The following is a 20,777-nucleotide window of genomic DNA, read 5'->3' on the forward strand; positions in this document are numbered from 1 at the left end:
TTAAAATTTTTAATATCTATTTGTATAAATAAATCGATATATTTTATTTTTTGAAAAAATTTTGCCAAAAGGATTTCAATTTTTTTTTTCAAAACAATAATCAAAATTTTTTACATTTATTTTTTTAAAAAAAATTATATATTTTTATAAAAAAAAATTCAAAGTTTTTTTCTCGAAGAACTAATTCGAAATCGATTTTAACTAAAAATTTATCCAAAATATTGAAATAGGTTATATTTATAAACCTGTTCAGAACTCCACTGGATTTATTTTGAAAGTGGTTTTAAAAACCTGAACCAATGGTTCATTTCAATTCACCATAAATACTCATATTATGACCCCATTTCTCCTTATGTTTTTCTTATTTGTATGGATCATCAATTGCATATTATTGTTGACCAGGTTGATGCAATTTATTGGAAGCCGATGCATATAGGGCCTGCGACACTTAAGGTGTCTCACCTTCTTTTTGTAGATAACCCTATACTATTTGTAGAGGTCACTATAGAGCAAGTTTAGTGCATCACACCAAACCTCGAGTCAAAATATCAATGTTGAGAAAACTCAAAAAAATATCAGCTAATGCAGATCCTCATCTTCGATAGGAGATTATGTGACATACGGGGTGCAGAAAAGCTCCGAACTTGGGGAAGTATCTTGGGCCAAACATTACACATGATAGGAGCTCTAGAAATAGGTTTCAACATATCACTAAGCCGGTTCAAAGGCTCACTTGAGACAACTCGCAAGGCTTACTTGATCAGTTATGAGATTTGTTGTATGCCTAAGAAGAATGGTGGTCTAGACATCAAACAAACTCAGTTAATGAAAAATGTTTTTCTTTGTTAAATACTATGCAATTTATTAACTAATTTTAATGACTTATGGTGTCAAGTTCTCTTGAATAAGTATACCAGAAATTAAAACTTGGTAGAGAATATGATTTGCAAATTGAATGACTCTCTGTTATGGAGATCTCTATTGAAGATTTTGGACAAATTTCAGTAGAATATTACTTAGAAGCTTAGGGACGGAAGGAAGATCAATTTTTGACTTGATTGTTGGATCCCAACGGAGAAACCTCTTTTCTTCAATTAGTCGCAAACTGATTTAATTTTATATACTACTTTGACCGTTAAAGATGTTGTAAGCAGGGAATGAAAGTGGAACCTTGATCTAATTCAAAATTGGTTTACTATCGATATGGTTAATCACATTATTGCTATTCATCCTCCTCCTCCTCCTCTTCCTGAAAATGGAGAAGAAAAGTTGGGTTGTGGTGATAATAAATTTAATGAGCTTTTTGTACAATGGTTATAAATACATTTCTCCAGCTCAAACTCTTACTACTACTAACACCAACTAGAAAATCATACGGAAATGGAAAGGCCCCCATTAGATCCAAACTTTCATTTGACTTATGTCACATGTGAGAATTTGGACAAATCATACACGACACAAGTGTAGAGTCTAACTGGTGTATGAAAATTGAAGAATCTATGATCCATGTGATGATGGATCGCCCATATGCGACACATGTATGGATTAGACTTGTTCCTACTAATAAAGTCACTAATTTTTACTCTTTTTCTCGCAGGATTGGATATCTTACAATCTTAGATATAATATTGCAGAGTATCATAGAGCTTAGTGGAAATCCATCTTTATGATATCGTGTTGGCACGTGTGGAAAATGGAGAAGCAAATCAATTTTTGAAGAAGGCTTTCAACGATCTATTAACCCAACTAAAACAATCATGCATCTTGTGAAAGAGATCAAAAATGGAAACTGTGTGAAGAGGAATGCACATTTGTTGAGATCAGAGATCCTGCATGTTCGTTTGAATCGACCAAATAGTAATTGGATCAAGCTCAATTGTGATGGTACTTACTAGAGTTCTACATCCATTGTTGAATGTGGATGTATTTTTCGGGATTCTTCTGAAAATTGGATTATGGGGCATGCTCATAAAATTGTTATGTGCAATGCTCTCACTGTTGAGATGTGGACAATGTTGCATGGGTTGGAGTCAACTTGGCAAACGAAGATTACAAACCTAGTGATCGAGAGTGACTCCAAAGTCTTGATAGACATAATTTGTCAATAGCAAGTAGATGACCATATTTTCCATACATGGCATGAAATAAAGATTGACTATCCAATTATAGTCTTACATTAAACAATATTGAGCTCTTTGTTCTCCTGTCGGATTATTTGAAGATCATTTTAGTTGATGATATATTTATGGGGTCATCTTCCATAAACTTTGTAGAATTGGTTATTAATTATTTTTGTTCAATTTTCTCTAGTCTTTATACCCTCTTTTTTAACCCCAAAAAAAATGTAACTACATAGATACCTGATCATTTTAAATTATTACCTTACTGATTGTGAATACCTTTTGCATGTATCTAATAAATCTGAACTATCTCCACCCTTATATGTTTCCGTTGAAATAAATATCGATAAATAGGGAAAGGATTTTGAAGGGTTCATATGGGTTTGTACAATTGAATTTATTGGACATGGCTTCAAACAGAATAGGCCTTTAATTTGTATTTTAAAAATTTCAAGGCACAAAATTTGTAGTCATACAAATTGTGTATTAAAAAATTCGCCAATAAAATTTTCGGTAGTTAATAATTCCCAAAAAAAAATTAAGTTTCGAAATTTTTTGTAGTTAATTATATTCTACCAAAAATTTCAAACTTTGAAATTTTCGGTGCGTAATTTTTTTATTTTGGATTTTGTTAAACTTTTTTTTTGAAGTAAGGATGGAAAAAACACCATTATGTATAGATTGGAGTGAAACATTCACAACTGATCAAATTTTTGAGTCACGAGAAGCTATCATATCATGGGCAAGGGCAAGGGACGTTGACCGACAAAATCGAGTAGTTGTTATCATTACTCGCTCTGACATAAAGACCGGAAAGAGAGGAAATAAGTCAAAATTAATTCTCAGCTGTGATAGAGGTGGAAAATATAAGTCAAATAAAAGTAACTCAAGACTTCAACTAAAAAGGACGATTGTCCGTTTAAACTTAGATCAAGACCATTGAAGAATGATAAGCTATGGAGTATTAGTTTAATGTGTGGACTTCGAAACCATAAGTTAGTAGCTACTTTTGAAAACAATATATCTGTGGGACACTTAAAAGAAAAAGATAAGAAACATGTCGACGAACTGACAAAATATCACGTTGCACCGAGACATATATTTATCTTTGAGAGATCGAGATAAGGAGAACGTGACTAATATCTCTCAAATTTATAAGCGACGAACCATATACATGAAGAATTTAAAAGGATTCATAACTGATATGCAACATATGTTGAAGTTATTTGAACATGAGAAATATGTTTGTTACAGTATGACTCATCAAGACTTTAACGTTGTGAGAGACATGTTTTGGACACACTCATATTCCATAACATTTTTGAACATGTTCTCTCTTATATTGATCATGGATAACACCTACAAAACCAAAAAATATAGGTTACCATTGTTTGAAATTGTTAGTGTAATTTCAATTGGGTTGACATTCAATGTTGCATTTGTTTGCATGAACTATGAGCGTTAAGAAAACTTTTGTTGGGCATTGGAGAAGTTAAAATAGTTGTTTTTTTTTTAAATCTCATTTCCTCATGTGATCGTGATTGAGAGAGAACATGTTGTGATTAATGCAATTGAAATTGTATTTCTATCTTCATAAAATTTACTTTGCCAATTTCATATCAGCAAAAATGTTGGAGCCAAATGTAAATAATATATATTGATGAAGGATATGCAAAAACATTTTCTAGATTTGTGAAGGAAAATTCTTTATTGTTACGAAGAGAAGGAGTACGAGGAACTTTTACAAAAGTTTGAATAATCATGTGTCGATAATATTACTTTATTTGACTACGTCAGATACACATGGTTAACTCTTCACACGAAAAGATTTGTTGAGGTATGGATCAATGTGAGTGTTGCATCTAAGAAATATTACGACTAATAAGTATGTAATTAAAACTTTGCATTTTGTTTTATATTTATACATGTTTAGGATTAAGCATGCACATTTTAATTAATTGAATAGGGATGACAATGGGTAGGGTTTGGGTAGGGTACTATAGTACCCGTCCCCATACCCGCGATTTAAAAAAATACTCGTACATCTACCCTATTGGGTATCAACTTTAATACCCGTACCCTTACCCTCTGGATACTTAAGTGCCCGTACCCATACCCGTTACCCACACTTTAACTAAAAAAATCGATAAATAAATGATATTATCGTGATTAAATTTAAAAATTATTCAAATATCTTAAATCCAATCATAAAATATTATAAACCAAAAGATTTTTTAACTAAAAAACATTTCAAATAAACACTCGTTATAATACATATTTAAATATCTATAATAATATTTTGTGAAGTTGCAACTCATATGACAATATTATCTGAGATAATTGATACAAAGTTGCAAGTATAATTATAAAGTCACGATTAATAAGATATAACTATTAGTTATAAAATCACAATTATTTACCTATTTATCATAATTAGATTCTTAAAAAAATTTCAAACTTTTATGTTTCAATTATAAATATTGTAATGCTTCAATGATATTAATAGATGTTAAAACATAAAAGAAAACAATTAATTAAACTAAACACTAATATAATAAATAAATAAATAAATAAATAAATAAATAACTAAATAAATAATATATTTATATAAGTGCGGGTGCGGGGTGGGTACTATAGTACCCGTACCCGCACCCATACCCGCTTAATTTTGCGGGTAATTACTCGTCCCCATGCCCATACCCATTATGCGGGGTTTTACCCTACCCATTGTGGATTTTTTTTTCGGGTACCCATTGGGTATGGGTCTAATTGCCATCCCTATAATTGAACTTTGTTTTATATTATACATATTTACGATTAAACATGCATGTTTGATATATTTTTTTTATTGAAATAATATCATGTTTGAATATTAGGGTTGAGTTTGTTGATTGGTCATCGAAGATATTTTTGGAACACATTAAAGGAGATTTATGAAAGGCATGTGATTATATGAATGAGATGTTGAAGTAGTAAATTATTAAGTGAAAATGAGACAAGTAATGGTCGCAAAGAGTATATACACAACAATCCATTATATGATAATTTGACTTAAGTTGTAACCAAGAAAACGTTGGCTGATATTGTTGATGAATACAAAAGAGTCAGTTATGTCGATAACGACAAAACCGCGTCTTGTTGTATACTTAGAAACTCTCATGAATTACCTTGTGCATGTGAGCTGACACAATACAATTTGGAAGGTGTTTCAATCCATTGGATGTTGTTCATATACATTAGAGGTAATTAACCAGGAATAATGGTCCAACGAAAGAAAAATTAGAAAACGATTTACAGTTTGACATTATAACATAAATATATTAGACTATTCTATATAATAAAATAAATTATTTACTAACTTGTTCATTCCACACTCTAACGGCAATGTGATGCTTATAATCCTTAAGGATAGAAAGATCGAAAGGACCTCAAAGAAATAGAGGTTGCTCATGCTATTGACGTTGATGCATGTAATCCAGCTAGTGCTCATGCTCCTCCTAATCATGTTGCTTATGATTCTCAACACAAGATTCTGGTGCTTCTCTTGCTCAATATCATGCTGAACATAATAATTATCCTCTTGTTGCATCTTTTCGTTCCTCTTTTTCTTTTTTTTCAATGGTGTTCTTCCATTAGATTGTGTATGAGGTCGAACTCGAGAATGTACCACAGTATTTTTCGCTACTTTGGTTCTCGTAAAAAAAATTGAATGAAGAAAATGTTTAAAAAAACAATTGAAAAAAAAAATTGACTCGAAAATTTCATTTTTGAAATTTCTATTTAAAGAAAGAAAATTACTTTTTTAAAAATTTAGAAATGTTAAGATATTATTAAATATCTGAATTTATTTTAATTTTTACTATTTATTTAAGGGTATTTTAATAAATTAAGGGATAATTTTTTTTTTTAATAAATCAAAGAATAAAAATTATAAATGAAAGTATAAGTCAAATTGTGGAGTGTAAAATCCAATTCTGCCATCATAATTCAAGCAACGGAACAAAGGCATTCAACTTTAATCCGGTTCAGACAAAAAGTCCAGTCCATTCAGACAAAACTATTTGGAGCGATTTGGGGAGCCTTGGGGATTTGATTTCAGCGAAGCTCACGTAAGTGGAGCCCGGAGAGAAAACTATATTCATATTTTCATTTCACTCTTTGGTGATTTAGAAACCAAGCAAAACGAGCGAATCAAATATGTTACAGTTTCCGGCGTATATGACGCAGTACCAATTGTCGACAAGGACGATTCCGACGTCGTATTTGCTACCCTCTCAGTGGCCTCAGCCCCAAAATGAAGAACTCCTTCTCGCTATGGAAGAGTCTGATTTTGAAGAAAAGGTACTCTCCTCTCATATTCGCTTCAACTCTCACCGTTTCTAGGTTTTATTATTCTTTCAAAACGGCACCGTTTTGCTTTCAAAAACACTGGATTACCGTGTAATTGCCAAAATGTTTGGGATTCACTAATATGATGTTTGAAAATTATTTTTATTCTTTCACCAAATGTTAATTTTCCTGCCTATGGTTTTTTTCCTGTAACGAATTTCTGTTCCAAATTTTGAAGATGATACCCAATAGATACAATATGAAACATTAGAGCTTCTATAATAATAATCTTCATAAATAGGACAGAAGCTACATTAAAATAATACAATACAAATTTGTTGAATGCTCTTTCAAAAAGTAGCGTATGGAGATAACATCTAAAATTTCTTAGAAAATTATGAATGTGGTCCCGAATTCACACATTCGGGTACACTGTGGACTGTGGTTGTGGCCATCTGATCTTGGTCATATGGTTAAAAAAAAGTAAGTTTTTATCTTTGTTTTACAATTTAAAATTAATAAAATACCGAGCTTGAATCTTAGTCATCCAATCTTGATCGAACGGCCATTGATTTATTGAATGCTGAGACTCCCGACTGCAGTCAATCCTGGTCCGAAAATTATTTTCTTTTTCCCCTCTGGAGAACCATAGGTGAAAAGCCTTTATCATTTGCATATATTTATGTTGCAGCTAAATTTTCATATCTAGTAGGAAGATCAAATGTATTTTTTCATAGGATATGAGTCATATTATGAATATAATCTCTTCAGAGAAAATCAGTTATTTTGAGAGATTAGCATTTTTCTGTTTGTTTGAACTTAGCTGCATAGGTTTGATAATTCTTTTGAACTAGTTGGTAGTCACTCGCATACACATTATAGTATTAAGGAATGCATGGATATTTCATAAGCAAGGTAGTGTGTCCATATTTATATAGATTTAAGCTTGTAAGAGTTGAAATGTTCAGATCAGAAAGGAATAAGGGTGTTCTTTGAATGTCTTGTTTTTCTCTGCCTCCTATCCATCCCTCTCAATGTTGTTGACACAAACCATTGCAGTGCAATGAAATCAGGAAGATGAACAGCAACCTGGTTGTGATAGGGAAAGCCACTAACGAAAATGATAAAGAAGAATTCGACAACGATGCTGATGATGATGATCCTGACAATGCAGAGGAATCTGAGGGCGAAGAATTTGAGCAAGAAACTGGCTGAAGAATCTGCACGTCAATGCTCACTTTATATGTTATTGGTATGTATGCCTGGATTTTTTTAGTATTGTCTTCTCATTCATATTCCACTTTTTGTTACACATGTTATTAGAGGTGTTCGACCCAGAATCCACCTCTGGACCTGAGTCAACTTGAAGTTGTACTAGTCTAATTAAGGTTGATTTTAAGTAGGACATGGCGAGTTAACTCGAAGTTCAATGAGAATAAAATCATAAAATTCTTATGTAGCTATGTTCAAAAGAAGTAGTTCTTGCAATTAGTATAGAATTTCTCTTAATATATAGGAGTTTTTTTTTTTTCATTCTTATTATAACTTTAGTACATTTGTCTCTAACTCAATATTGGGTCATAAAATACGACACTAACTCGTCCCCATTTTCTTAGTGTTAGACTCTCTTCAAATTAGTTACTAACGAGTCCTTAAACAATTCTCCAATCCATCTATTTAGTCCTTCCAGTACTTTGATTTGGTTGAGTAGTATTAACTGCAACGTTGGCACTTTATCTGTCTTCTCTATATAATACCTACAATTCTTATATTTTTGTGATTTAGTCTCTAGTATTGAAAATACAACGAATAAACTCCCAAAAGTTTCAAAAATATAGCAATTTTTTTATTGAAAAAGACAAAGGATCTAATAAAACGGGGAATAAGGCATGCCAGCCATCAAGAGTACGTCACAGTTGTGGATTACAAAGCAAAGACCAAGTAAGAGAAATGAGTTACAGCCCAATCAAAATAACATCACTGAGTATGAATAATGCAAATCTTCAGTTACTGTCAATTTCACTGTATTGAACCCATAACCGTGAGTTACTTGCTTACATGAAAGATCTCAAAAAACCATATTCAGTGCTGCAATGTTGGGCCTGTTTACTACATGAATGAATAATAACCCATCATGCTCTTGTCCTTGGAATAAACAAAAACATCAATAGAAATTGCAAATTAAAAGAAGCTATAAGTTAAAAAAGAAAAAGCAAGATAGATGATTCCCTAAATTTCTAATATGATGACATAAGGGAGTTTTGTTTACTCCACAATTATGTTATCCTCTTCACTAAGTACTTGACGGCATCTTTGATGAAACTTGGTTGTTTTTTTATATAGGTGGATTTGGGGGAAGAACCTGAGATTAGGGTTTTCTTGTAGATCTTAAGAAGAGTTGATATGCAGAGTCCATCACATCTTGCTCAACACTTCCATCCTCTTATAACTAATCTTCTTTATTAAAATTGCAGGAGGAAGGTCATTATTTCCAAACAAGTCATAACTAAGAGCATAGTCACCAGCTTTTAAATGATTTCCCAGATGAGTGTTGATTTTAAATTTTATGTCATTCTTTCGAAAAAGCAACCTCAACATTAGCTAAACCATATTTAATGCAATCAATAGTAACTATCTCATATGAATGAACCTCGTTCACATTTATCACAAAATATTCTACGAACTGTTCACTAGTGAATAAATAATTGAAGGGTTCACTCCAATACTCAACCATATAACTTCAATGTAAATATATCAAGCAAAGTAATGTTTTGTTCAACCTTAGTTCAAATCACAACGGGACCATGATTTCCCAAAGTCTAAGCAACATTAGATTTGAGAGGAAGTATACTCTTTATGTAATTCGCAAAGTTACGAACATGATGATACATAAGGAAAAAGAAAGAAAAACCTTGATCGAACGATTAAACTTTCATCGTGCGAATAAGAACACCAGAAAACTTCAGAGTGATCTGCTCCATATCAAAGAAAGTGCGCAAATGAGAAACATGTTGTTAACTGGTGTGCACAATACCATTAGCCTCCATTCTCAATTTTGACCCAAATCTTACCCTCTTAGTTTGTAATGGTGCTAATTTATTTATAATAGTTGGAAATTCCTTTGTCAAAAGAAGTTATAATCATGCATGGAGTTATTATTAGAGGAATTATGGGGGAGAAGATTAAGGAGGTATCAAGGAATATTCCTATGTTTTTTTGGCTATTAATCACAGCATTTATTTATTTTTTAAATATGAAATGTAAAGGTATTTTACTAGCAATATATTTTTCTTATAGACAAATGTTAATATATTAGTTATGTTAATATTTTTTTAGGTTTGAACTCTTGTACTTTCATTCTCAACTTTTTCAATCATTTGGCTCAAACTAGTTGAACTACCTAGATATATTAGACATCAGAACACTTGAGACTGTCCTAGACTGTAAACTAAGTCTAAAACCAATTCAACCAATTTTGTATTCCATTCATAACACATGTACCAAAAACGTGTCATCTCCGGTTGTCCTAGAGAATTCTGAACACAAATTTGATAGTTTGGATATCAAGTAATTGGTGTTCCATGCATATACGTTCCTTCTTTTGTTGCTCAACAGAGACATGTTATTCCGTCGTTAGCGTTCCCTTCCACATGTAATTCTGAAGTACCATCTCCACATGAATTGGATATATCACCGACCCTTAAAACAGCCTCAAGATAAACAATTTGTCAAGTTATGCTAAAATAAAAAAGAATGTTATTCGAATGGTAAAGAATTAAAATAATTTAAATGAATGACAAAATATGAAGAAAAAATATTATATGAAAATTTATTTATCTTTATATATATATATATAGAGAGAGAGAGAGAGAGAGAGGGGTAGAAATTCGTAAAGTAGAAATAATTCTTTGATGAGTTAGTCTCTTTAATTTAATATTAACGATCAATTTCATTAATTCAACAGTTAAATTAAAAGCTTTTATTGAATAGATATTCCACAAATTTTTATAAAATTTTAAAACTATTTGATATACTATTAAATAATTTTAAATTAATTTTTTTAAAATAAAAATAAGTAAATATTGATGGTTAGATTAGATAACTATGAATTTCGTATTTCTATGAAATTTTATGTGTTTAATGTTTAATATATTGTGTCAATAATCAGCTGTTATATTTGTGAAAATTATCATTTATATTGAATTATTAAACATAGTAATTTCTCTCGTATTTACTGTTAGAGTCGACAAATTATCATTCATATATGTATATATTTGAAATACTCCTATAGATTTCAAAATTTCTATTATTTGATAAAATTATAATAAATAAAATAATTTAAATAAATAATAGAATTGAAAAGAAAAAAGTTACACCCAAACTTGATATTATATTTCAAAAAAATTATTTGCGTTGAATTAAAGGTAATTCATAAAATGTTAAATGAAAATTAAATTTTATATTTTAAAGATTTACAAAATTTATTTATACAATAAAAATTGATTTTACTGTCAAATTTCTGAAATTATAAATGTTTATTTTGATGTTGAAGAGATAGCAAAGCCCCAAAATTATATATGCTTTCGATTAGTCGATACAAATAATATTTATAACATAAATTTACTCATAAACTATGAAATGAAACCACACGTGTGTATATATATATATATATATATATATATATATATATATATATATATATATATATATAATTCTTCAATAATTATATTTAACATTTAAATATCATTCGATCTGTCCTTTAAGTCTATTATAGGTTTGAATTTAGAATTATTAAAGGTTTAAATTTAGAATTCTTGTGAGTTAATTGTGATTGTATTTATTATTTTTTTAAAATTGATTTTTTTTTTCTTCATCTATTCAATATTTTATTTTTTTTAGATTAATTGCATTTTTTTGTTATTTATTTTCATCAATTTTTTGAATCGATCTTCTATTTTAAAATTCAATAGAATAATTTTGATCTATCTTTTTAGCTTTTTAATTAAAAAATTGGGATGTCACATATTTTAAATAAATTTTTTTATATGATGATGATGATTAATTAATATCTATAAAATTATAATAAAATATTTTAAAAAAATTAATTTCTACTTAAAATTTACGACGAATGGATTAAAATTCTAAAAGTTGATGAAAAAAATAAATTAAAACTACAATTAAATATTTATTCTTTCATTTATTTATCTTTTTGAATTACTAATATACTCGTGTCATTATCATTTTTTTCTTCTCAAAATATATATTGAAATGAGTGTCTAAAAATAGTTTTTGTGAACTTTAGATATTTTTCTTGACCCCTAGTTCATGTAATTTAGTATCACTTGCGCACTTTTGTTTATATAGCCATTTACTTTTTGTTACATCAGCCATCCATAATTCTCACCTTTTTTTATTCGTTCTTTTTTCTTTTGCATGTCTCTGTTTCTCATTCAATCACTTTCCTACGAATCCTAACCTCCCTATGAGAGTAAAACACATGTTTGCAAATTAAAATTCCACCTCTCACACTCTACAATACCCTTAAATATTATACTCTAGTATGCAAATATAAAAACTCTTGGTTACATATAAAAACTAAACAATAATTCAATAAAAACACAATTTTATTAATTGGTCCTTCTTTAACTATAGTAGAGCAATTATTTATTTTTTAAAATATAGTAGCATTTAATACAGTACTATAATTTTTAAAGGGTGGAATATTTAATTAGATTTTTATTTATGATAGAATTTTTAATTTAAATATTTTAATCTTAAGATACACCAATTAATATTTTATCGACTGTTCATCATTCAATATAGTTTAATTTTTTATATATTTATATACCGTCTTTTTTTGGGTACAATATACTGTCTTCTTATATGATTTTGATATCCTCTATTGCTACAAGAGTTATTAAGAATTACTCTTAATATTAATAAAAAAAGAGTTACTCTTAATTATGTTCAACAAAATATTTTTCTCCTCGTACTTAATCATTTCCCACTCCCAGGTTGATAATTGGTCTTTGATGTTAGTATTGTTAATTTTGATAGATTCTATTTTTAAAATTTAAGTTAGATCTGACACAATTTTACAAAATGAATTTAAAAGGTATATAATTGAACATATATAGTGTGATTAAATAGTGATAATTTAATCATAACTGGTTTTGTCAAAGATCTATTAGACTATATATTATCATATCACCATTATTAGGTCATATTTCAAATGTTTAGTCTTAAATGTGATAAAAACATTATGAGTTTTATGAAATATGTTTTAAAATGCATATGTATAACTGAAAAAGTCTTCACTTTACAAACTATTTTTATAATGTACCGAATACTCTTTTTATCTCTTATATAAAAAAAATGTATGAATAATTTTTTGATCTCTGTTATAAAAAAATTATACAATTTAAAAGTGTTAATTATTTATTTTACTTTTTATCTTTATTTAATGTTAAATAAAAATAAATATATTTCATATAAGTTCATCACACATTTTTTAAAATTGTTTAATATATGGGTATATTTAGAGAAAATTATAAATATTATAATGTTTAATAATTATATTAGCATTGATGATTTTTGTTTTTTCTTTCTTATATATAGTAGTACAAATTCTAAGGTAGGTTTCAATTGGCTGGAGTTGATGATCCACAAATTCCTGTAGTCTAACACGTGGGTGGTCGATGGATTGATATATTCCAATTCAAATTTTATGCTTCATATTTTAATTTTTAAAAAATTAGAAATGTATATATTTTAAAATCCGAACAGTTCAATGTAGATCCAACGGCAAACGAAGGCCATCCTGGTCCTTGTACTCCGATGGTATATTTGTAATAAAAAATTTCTGAACTTCATCCAATCATATATAAGTGGCCTGTTGAACCCACCAAAATGCTCCTAAAAATATGCATCAATGACGTTGCCAAGTAACCAACTGGCCTACTTGCTCCACCAAGGTTATCTGTTTTGGTCAACAAATTCATTATTGGTTTTTGGTCTTGACGAAAAGTTTATCAAAATATATATTAGTTTTACATTTATTTTATATAGTTTTTTTAGCTTAATTTAATTTAAGTTTGTAATATCCCGTCCTCCTTCTTAGCTGGTTTCCACGAAAAATGTCTTGTACCGTTCATATATTATTATATTATTAGAGTTCTGTTTTATAAATTTATTAGTATAAAATTTTACTAATATGTTTAGATAAGTTGTCCTTCCAATATCAGTAAGGTTCAAACGTTTTGTCCTCATCCCAACAAATCACATGCCTTACGGCACCGTGTCCCCATCCTCTTAATATTGTCCTGCAAATTGAAAGAAAAACAATAGCACATCAATAGATCACGCATAAAGATTAGTTCAAACATTCAACAATAATACAAATCAAATAGAATAATCCCATTAATCTGACCAATAAATTAGAAGGAAGCTTACTTACCCAATTAATATTAATCACATAATCAAGTTCACACGATGTATGAATTGAACGAATTTCACGCAAGAAACGACAACTGTCTTCCAAAGACAGAATCAAAATCATCAAAAACGGACAATCGTGTCCGAATCAGACCGCGGTTAACGAAACCCTAACTCCTAAGAAAAAAACAAGAGTCTAAGGCATCCACCATGTCCAACAAGAAATTAAGGCTCAAATAAAAAATTTAGAACCTCAATACCATCTCAAAATTTATAAGAAACAAAAATCATCGTATTTCATAACCCGGTTCATCTCTCAATTTCTTTTTAGTTTTGTCCTGGGTCATTTGTTTAATTTTTTTCATTCATATACTGAATCAGCTTCTAATTTGGTTCCATGTATTTACTTATGTAATTATATATTTATAAAATATGGGCCTTCTCCTTAATGGCAGTAATAATTGCAACGCGGCCCACAATAAAAGGACCTTGGGCTTCCGTCAAACTGGCCCATATAACAAGCTTTCGCCGAGCCGTTTCTGACGCCGATCGGATACCCTACCGGCGCACGCGGCGAACGAATTTGGCGTCTGATCCGATAAGCCATAGTGTACGGCAGCGATTCAGCGGAGGTATGAGGAGATCTGGACGGAGAACAACTTGTACTGGACGACGAAGACGACGCAACAGGAGAAACTTTCAAAAGCGATTTCGGCAGCGAAAGAATGGCTCTGATCTTCAACGGATGAGTTAATTTCAATGAAGCACGTTCGTATTCATCGATTATATTAGCCAAATCTTCATCGTTGGTGATGGAAATCAGCGTTTCCAAATCTCCTTTTGGTAATTGACACCTTAAAGTCACAGACGAACCGCACAACTCTCCGAGTTTCACCATCAGTTCTGTAAACAACGCCAAAATCGATCAGTACAAATAACGAAGTAAAGTAAATACGAGATTTGAGAGAGAAAGGAACATGGAAGGAACGAACCTGAAAAAGAAATTGAACGATCGACGGCGAGAACTCTGGTGTGACCGCCGACGTAACGGAGTTCGCCGTCGGTGGAGCGAGGAAGGATCTTGCCACCGTAGCTACAGAGGAGCTTGATAGATTTTAAGGGTTTAGATTCCATGACTCGTTTCTTGCTACTGAGTGAGTTAAGTTGTATGAAAAGGTAAAAGGAATATTGGAAGATTCTAGAGAAAAAGAAAGAACTGAGGAGCGAGGAAGGAGTGTTTGTTCCTTCTGAGTTGGAAGGTTGAGGCTTGAAAACTCTGGGCAGTGATTTTCGGGTCTATTTATAGGCGGAACTCGTAGCCCAAACCTAATATTCTTGCTTTTCTTAACTTTTGACTAAAAATTCTTGTTTTTCTTAATTTTTTTAATAATAATATTTATGATTTAAATATGTATTTCATCATGTGTTTTAAGTTTTCCTTTTTGTTTATATTTTTAAAGTTTTAGGATCTGTAAATATATTATATTTTTTGAAATGATAATTTATTTTATTTCTATATAATTTGCCGAATATTTGGTATTTTTTTGTTAAGCTAACAAGTGCTACAAAATAATTAAAATATAAATTTTGAGTTAAATTTTTACTTTTTATAATTTAAAAGTACAAATTACATACCTTTTAAAATTTTATTTTATGGTCAGATTTTTATAGAATTAAATAATATATGTTAGTATTTCTCTGTATTTTGAATCATATTAATGCTAGCTATCAAATATTTCAATGACATTTGTTAATGAATCAAAAGTATAAACTTTTGATGGTTAAACTAAAAATTTTAACTTAAAATATTTGAATGCACAACATTTTAAATAAGTTTAAATAAATATTTTTATGTTTGTATTTTTAACAGTAATTATTAGCATTTGTCTTTTTTAAATATTGATGATTGATCATTTCATCTCAAGTCAGTGCCATATATTTAAACCGGTATTTTTTATTTTTAATTATTTATTTATCAGAATTAAGAATTTATGAAAAATTAAAATTCAACTGAAAAATAAATAAAGTTTGACTAAGAATTATTTTAAATAAAATTTCAATATTTTAAGACAAATATAAAAATTTAATATTTATTAATACATCTGGTCTTATATATAAAATAAATTTGAATTAATAAAAATTAATGTATTTGGTAAAAAATAAAAACTAAATAAATTTACTTTTATAAACTTAACTTTTTCTTATAAATAATATCAAATATAATATCTAATATATAAATTAAATGAAAATAAATAAAAGGAGAATTAAGAGAAAACGTAAAGTGTAAATCGACTTGGAGTGTTTGTTAAGCTTTTTTTTTTGTTGGGGTGCAATGTTTGTTAGGTGTTTTCACTTAAAATACTTTTAACCATTTCTCATTCTGACTTATATTCCTACATATGCGAATATTCTTTTCTTTTTCGCTTTCGGAGAAGGGAACCCAAATTCCGACGTCAAAAAAGAGAAGAAAAAAAAAAGGAAGACAAATTCTGGCCCAAACAAGCGAAGCGATAGCCTAACCAAGTCGTTTATTTAATTTTGAAAAATATTAAAAATAAAAATAAAATAAAATAAAAAACGCGGTGGGTGGGTACCCACTGTCCAGTGAAATTTGGAATGGTGGGCCATTTTGGTGTGATTACGTTGTGGCTCACTCTTTGATTGTATTGGCCCATTCGACCTGAACCTCAACCAACATGTTCAATTCATATATCATTATTCATTATAACTCATTTTAAGATTAAAAAATAGTTGGTAAAGTTTGATATTGCATAAATACAAGATAGACTATTTAAAATTATTTCTTCAACTTTTATATTTAACTGTGTCAAAAACTTATTTATAATTTTTTATATATATAATTTGGAATATTTATGTAAGTCTAAGATATTGAAATAATTAAAAACTAACAAATGATTTAACACATATACAAATCTAATACAATAATAAGATTCATAAAAAATAATAATAAGAGAGTAAAAAGGAAGACAAATTCTGGCCCAAACAAGCGAAGCGATAGCCTAACCAAGTCGTTTATTTAATTTTGAAAAATATTAAAAATAAAAATAAAATAAAATAAAAAACGCGGTGGGTGGGTACCCACTGTCCAGTGAAATTTGGAATGGTGGGCCATTTTGGTGTGATTACGTTGTGGCTCACTCTTTGATTGTATTGGCCCATTCGACCTGAACCTCAACCAACATGTTCAATTCATATATCATTATTCATTATAACTCATTTTAAGATTAAAAAATAGTTGGTAAAGTTTGATATTGCATAAATACAAGATAGACTATTTAAAATTATTTCTTCAACTTTTATATTTAACTGTGTCAAAAACTTATTTATAATTTTTTATATATATAATTTGGAATATTTATGTAAGTCTAAGATATTGAAATAATTAAAAACTAACAAATGATTTAACACATATACAAATCTAATACAATAATAAGATTCATAAAAAATAATAATAAGAGAGTAAAAAATTATTTTTATTGAATGTGTTATAAAATATTTTTCAAATCACCTAAAATGTTTTTCTTAGTTAAAAATATAAATAAAAGGTATTGACTAATTTATTTAAACAATAACTCTAGTCAAGTTGAATAATAAACAAAACTAAGCTTTTTTGTTGTGTTTGACTCATTAAATGCTAAATCATATTAATCAATTTTATCAAATAAATAAACTGAAATTTTATTAACATAAAATTTGACTAATTTAAATGAGTCAACTCAAACTTATTATCGAACATTTAGCGTGCATAGCCTTAAAAAATCATATATTTATTCGATTAAACAATTAGACTTTAACTTCACTTTCTAGATCTATCTTCTTACAACATATTTATTTTATGAATTTGATATCAAATTGTAATGGAAATTTAAAAACAAATCTCAAGTACTTTTTTTCTCTTTCTAACTAGTTTTACACACCTCAAACATCTTTGTGATCAACATGCAAGCATGTATTTGAATGCTTTCAAAACAAAATTTATTTTTAACAAACCTTATATTTGTTTTTCTATATTTCTATCAATGAATTCACAATTGAAAAATATTTTACTAACCTTTGTAATTAATTATGTTGTAAAAGAGTGTTGATAAGATGTATCTTCACCATAGATGTTAAAAAAAAAAAAATAGAAATAACTTTCATAGAGTGAAATGCACAAATTAAGAAAAATGTGTATAAATACCAAAAATGAGCTAAACAAATCAGGCCTTACTACCAAGTCAAACTCAATTATAGTTATAGTCTAGTTTAAATAAATGAGTCAAGTCCAAACTACAAAATTTTCACAGTTGATACCTGAGGTTTGAGTTATTGGCTAGATCCGTTTACCACTTTATTTGTTCTAACTCGACCTGAAGTGGTACAATGTTTTATTCCCAACCACTCTCTTGCCATTTTATTTAATAGGCTCCTTTGCTATTATTTGAATTTAATTTTAAAATTAATTGATTATAATGCTATTTTATTTTAGTACAATTGTGAGTGATATTGTTTGTGCTAATAATTATTGTGAGTGCAGCTTCCATTAGAAAAAATATAGTCCATTCATATTTCATCCATCAAAGAGGTGGTTTATGGTAATTTTGTTGGTATGGAATTCATCCTTCAAATTATTTTGTTAATTTTATTTATTTAAATAAGTGGTCTTTCATACCGTCTTTTTAATTTGAATTTCATCGTATGAGTGTGATGCTATGTTGTTTGTTATCTTAGTGTGATATTGTTTGTTTCTACTATTACTGCAGTATTTTTAAAACCAAATATAATTGTAATTATTATTAGCATAATCTGCATTTAATATAAGAAGAAAAAAAGTTTAAAATACAAATTTACCCTTGCTCAGTTCAACAATTTATGAGTATTTTAGTCTAATTGAATTCATAATTTATCTTTTTCTTTTTGAAGTGACATAAAGCTTCGGACAAATTTAAGAAAATAACAAAGCAAGAATAAAAAGATGAAGTTGCCAAGTTAGGAATTCCGGTGAGGCAGAGACGATTTCCAACACGCTGGTTTTTGACGAACTTGTTGTGTTCGTGATTTTTTTTGAGGCTTTTGTTGTTAATTAACTTAAAGGGAAGAAGATTGCCAAATTAATTTCTACAAACGAGGTATACGATAGTCGAAAAATTAATGAGAAAATAGAGATCTAAAAATCACACAGATATAAAAAATTGAGAAGATATAAAGACTATAAGAAAAGATAGATCGACTGGAATAAATAATAATTGATGTTTTATTTAGTACGAGGGAATGCAAGAAGAATACGAAGTAATAGAATTTATATAAGTTTTTTTTTTTCTAAATGTAGTTTTAGTATTTTTATTTTTAATTTTGTAATTTTGGACTTTCTATTTTAATTGATTTATAATTTTTGTCTCTTTATTTTTAATTTCACAATTTTAATCTCTCTATTTTAATTCATTCGTAATTTTGGTCAATTTATTTATAATTTTGTAATTTTAGTCTCCTATTTTAACTAATTCGTAATTTTGGTTATTCTATTTTTAATTTCGTAATTTTGACTCTTCAATTTCTTAAAATTGAGATATTTTATAAATCTAATATATCACATAAAATATAATGAATTACGTTTAAAAAATTATATATAATATTAAGAAAATATTAGATATTAGTTTTAAACAATATTCTTTATTATAAAAACTATTTAAAAAAAAGTTTTTAATTATTTTAAAACTAATCAATTCTAAAAATAGTTTTATTTATTATTTTTTTTAAACTGATTTCAAAATTATTATTTTAAAAACTATTTTTAGAAGAATTTTTCATTATTATTTTTATTACTAATAAATTTTGAAATCAGTTTTTAAACATAATAAATTTATAATTAATTAGTTTTAAAATAATTAAAAACTACTTTTAAATAGTTTTTATAATAACTAAAAAAAAATATAATATTTTCTTAATATTATATATATTCTTAAATGTAATTCATTATATTTTATTAAATAAAATATGTGATCTATTAGATTTATAAAATATCTCAATTTTAAAAAATCGAAGTATCAAAATTGTAAAATTAAAAGTGGGGGGTTTTAAATTATAAATCATTTAAAATAGGAGAGTAAAATTACAAAATTAAAAATAAAAAAATTAAAATTACGAATCAATTAAAATAAAAGAACTAAAATTATAAAATTAAAAATAAAAAAATAAAATTACAAAGTAATCAAAATTAAAATAATAAGACAAAAATTATATATCAATTAAAATAAAATAAATTAAAACTGCATTTAAATTTAATTTTTTAATTGACGAAAGTAGTGTCACCCTCATTGTACCCTTTTGAGTACCGATGGTAAAGAAATAAAAGAAAAAATATCAAATGTTGATGTTTTTATCATTAGAGTCAAGTCTTAGTAAATATTTAAACTTAATTTTTTTTCTTGAGACTTACATTCACAAACGCACTAATCAAACCGAAGCGGAACTTATTATATTGTTGTATATTATATAATGATGAGTGGAGTCTCTCGCATCATCGTTTCAATCTCCATAAGGTGATGGCAGCCCACAGTCCCAATTGTCCATGATCGTCTCTATCCATTGAAAGGACTCATTCATGTTATATGGGATGCTTATGTAAGGGGGTCCTTGTTAATTTGCTATTTCAATATGTTTTAACTTCTTATCAGGAATCGTTATCTCAAAAGATTCCAATTTCTTATCCGGAAAGGAAAAAACAAATCAATTGTGTGGGGACAGAGGAGGCTAAGGCCATGATCATTTTCTCATAACTATAACTTCTAATAGATTTTTTTAAAAAGAAATATACATTTTTTTTTAGTTGATCTATCTTGTCGTTGTTTACGATTAGATTGAATTGTGTTTGGCCAAAACTGCAACTCAAATTAT

At 28.3% G+C, this 20,777-nt stretch overlaps 2 protein-coding genes and 1 pseudogene across 4 annotated transcripts; 1 reads left to right on the forward strand and 2 right to left on the reverse strand.

Annotated features, from left to right (window-relative positions):
* The first annotated feature begins 6,090 nt into the window (after positions 1-6,090).
* LOC101510718 (uncharacterized) lies at positions 6,091-9,094 on the forward strand. Of its 3 annotated transcripts, none has more exons than XM_004501820.4 (3): positions 6,091-6,461; positions 7,509-7,701; positions 8,924-9,094. In XM_004501820.4, the coding sequence occupies exons 1-2, from the start codon at positions 6,318-6,320 to the stop codon at positions 7,662-7,664; spliced, it is 300 nt and encodes a 99-aa protein (XP_004501877.1). In that variant the 5' UTR covers positions 6,091-6,317; the 3' UTR covers positions 7,665-7,701; positions 8,924-9,094. The 3 variants fall into 3 exon arrangements, with proteins under 3 accessions (XP_004501877.1, XP_004501878.1, XP_004501876.1); XM_004501821.4 differs by having other exon boundaries at positions 8,793-8,928; XM_004501819.4 differs by lacking the exon at positions 8,924-9,094 and having other exon boundaries at positions 7,509-7,908.
* On the reverse strand, positions 8,865-9,463 carry LOC113786696 (uncharacterized; annotated as a pseudogene).
* A 4,411-nt stretch (positions 9,464-13,874) lies between these two features.
* On the reverse strand, positions 13,875-15,160 carry LOC101511445 (protein PAL OF QUIRKY-like). The gene is made up of 2 exons (XM_004501822.4): positions 14,876-15,160; positions 13,875-14,786 (listed from the first exon to the last, which is right to left on the reverse strand). The coding sequence occupies exons 1-2, from the start codon at positions 15,015-15,017 to the stop codon at positions 14,329-14,331; spliced, it is 600 nt and encodes a 199-aa protein (XP_004501879.1). The 5' UTR covers positions 15,018-15,160; the 3' UTR covers positions 13,875-14,328.
* Positions 15,161-20,777: the final 5,617 nt, after the last annotated feature.

The sequence above is a fragment of the Cicer arietinum genome, chromosome 5 (genome assembly GCF_000331145.2).
Source record: "Cicer arietinum cultivar CDC Frontier isolate Library 1 chromosome 5, Cicar.CDCFrontier_v2.0, whole genome shotgun sequence".
Lineage (NCBI taxonomy): Eukaryota > Viridiplantae > Streptophyta > Magnoliopsida > Fabales > Fabaceae > Cicer > Cicer arietinum.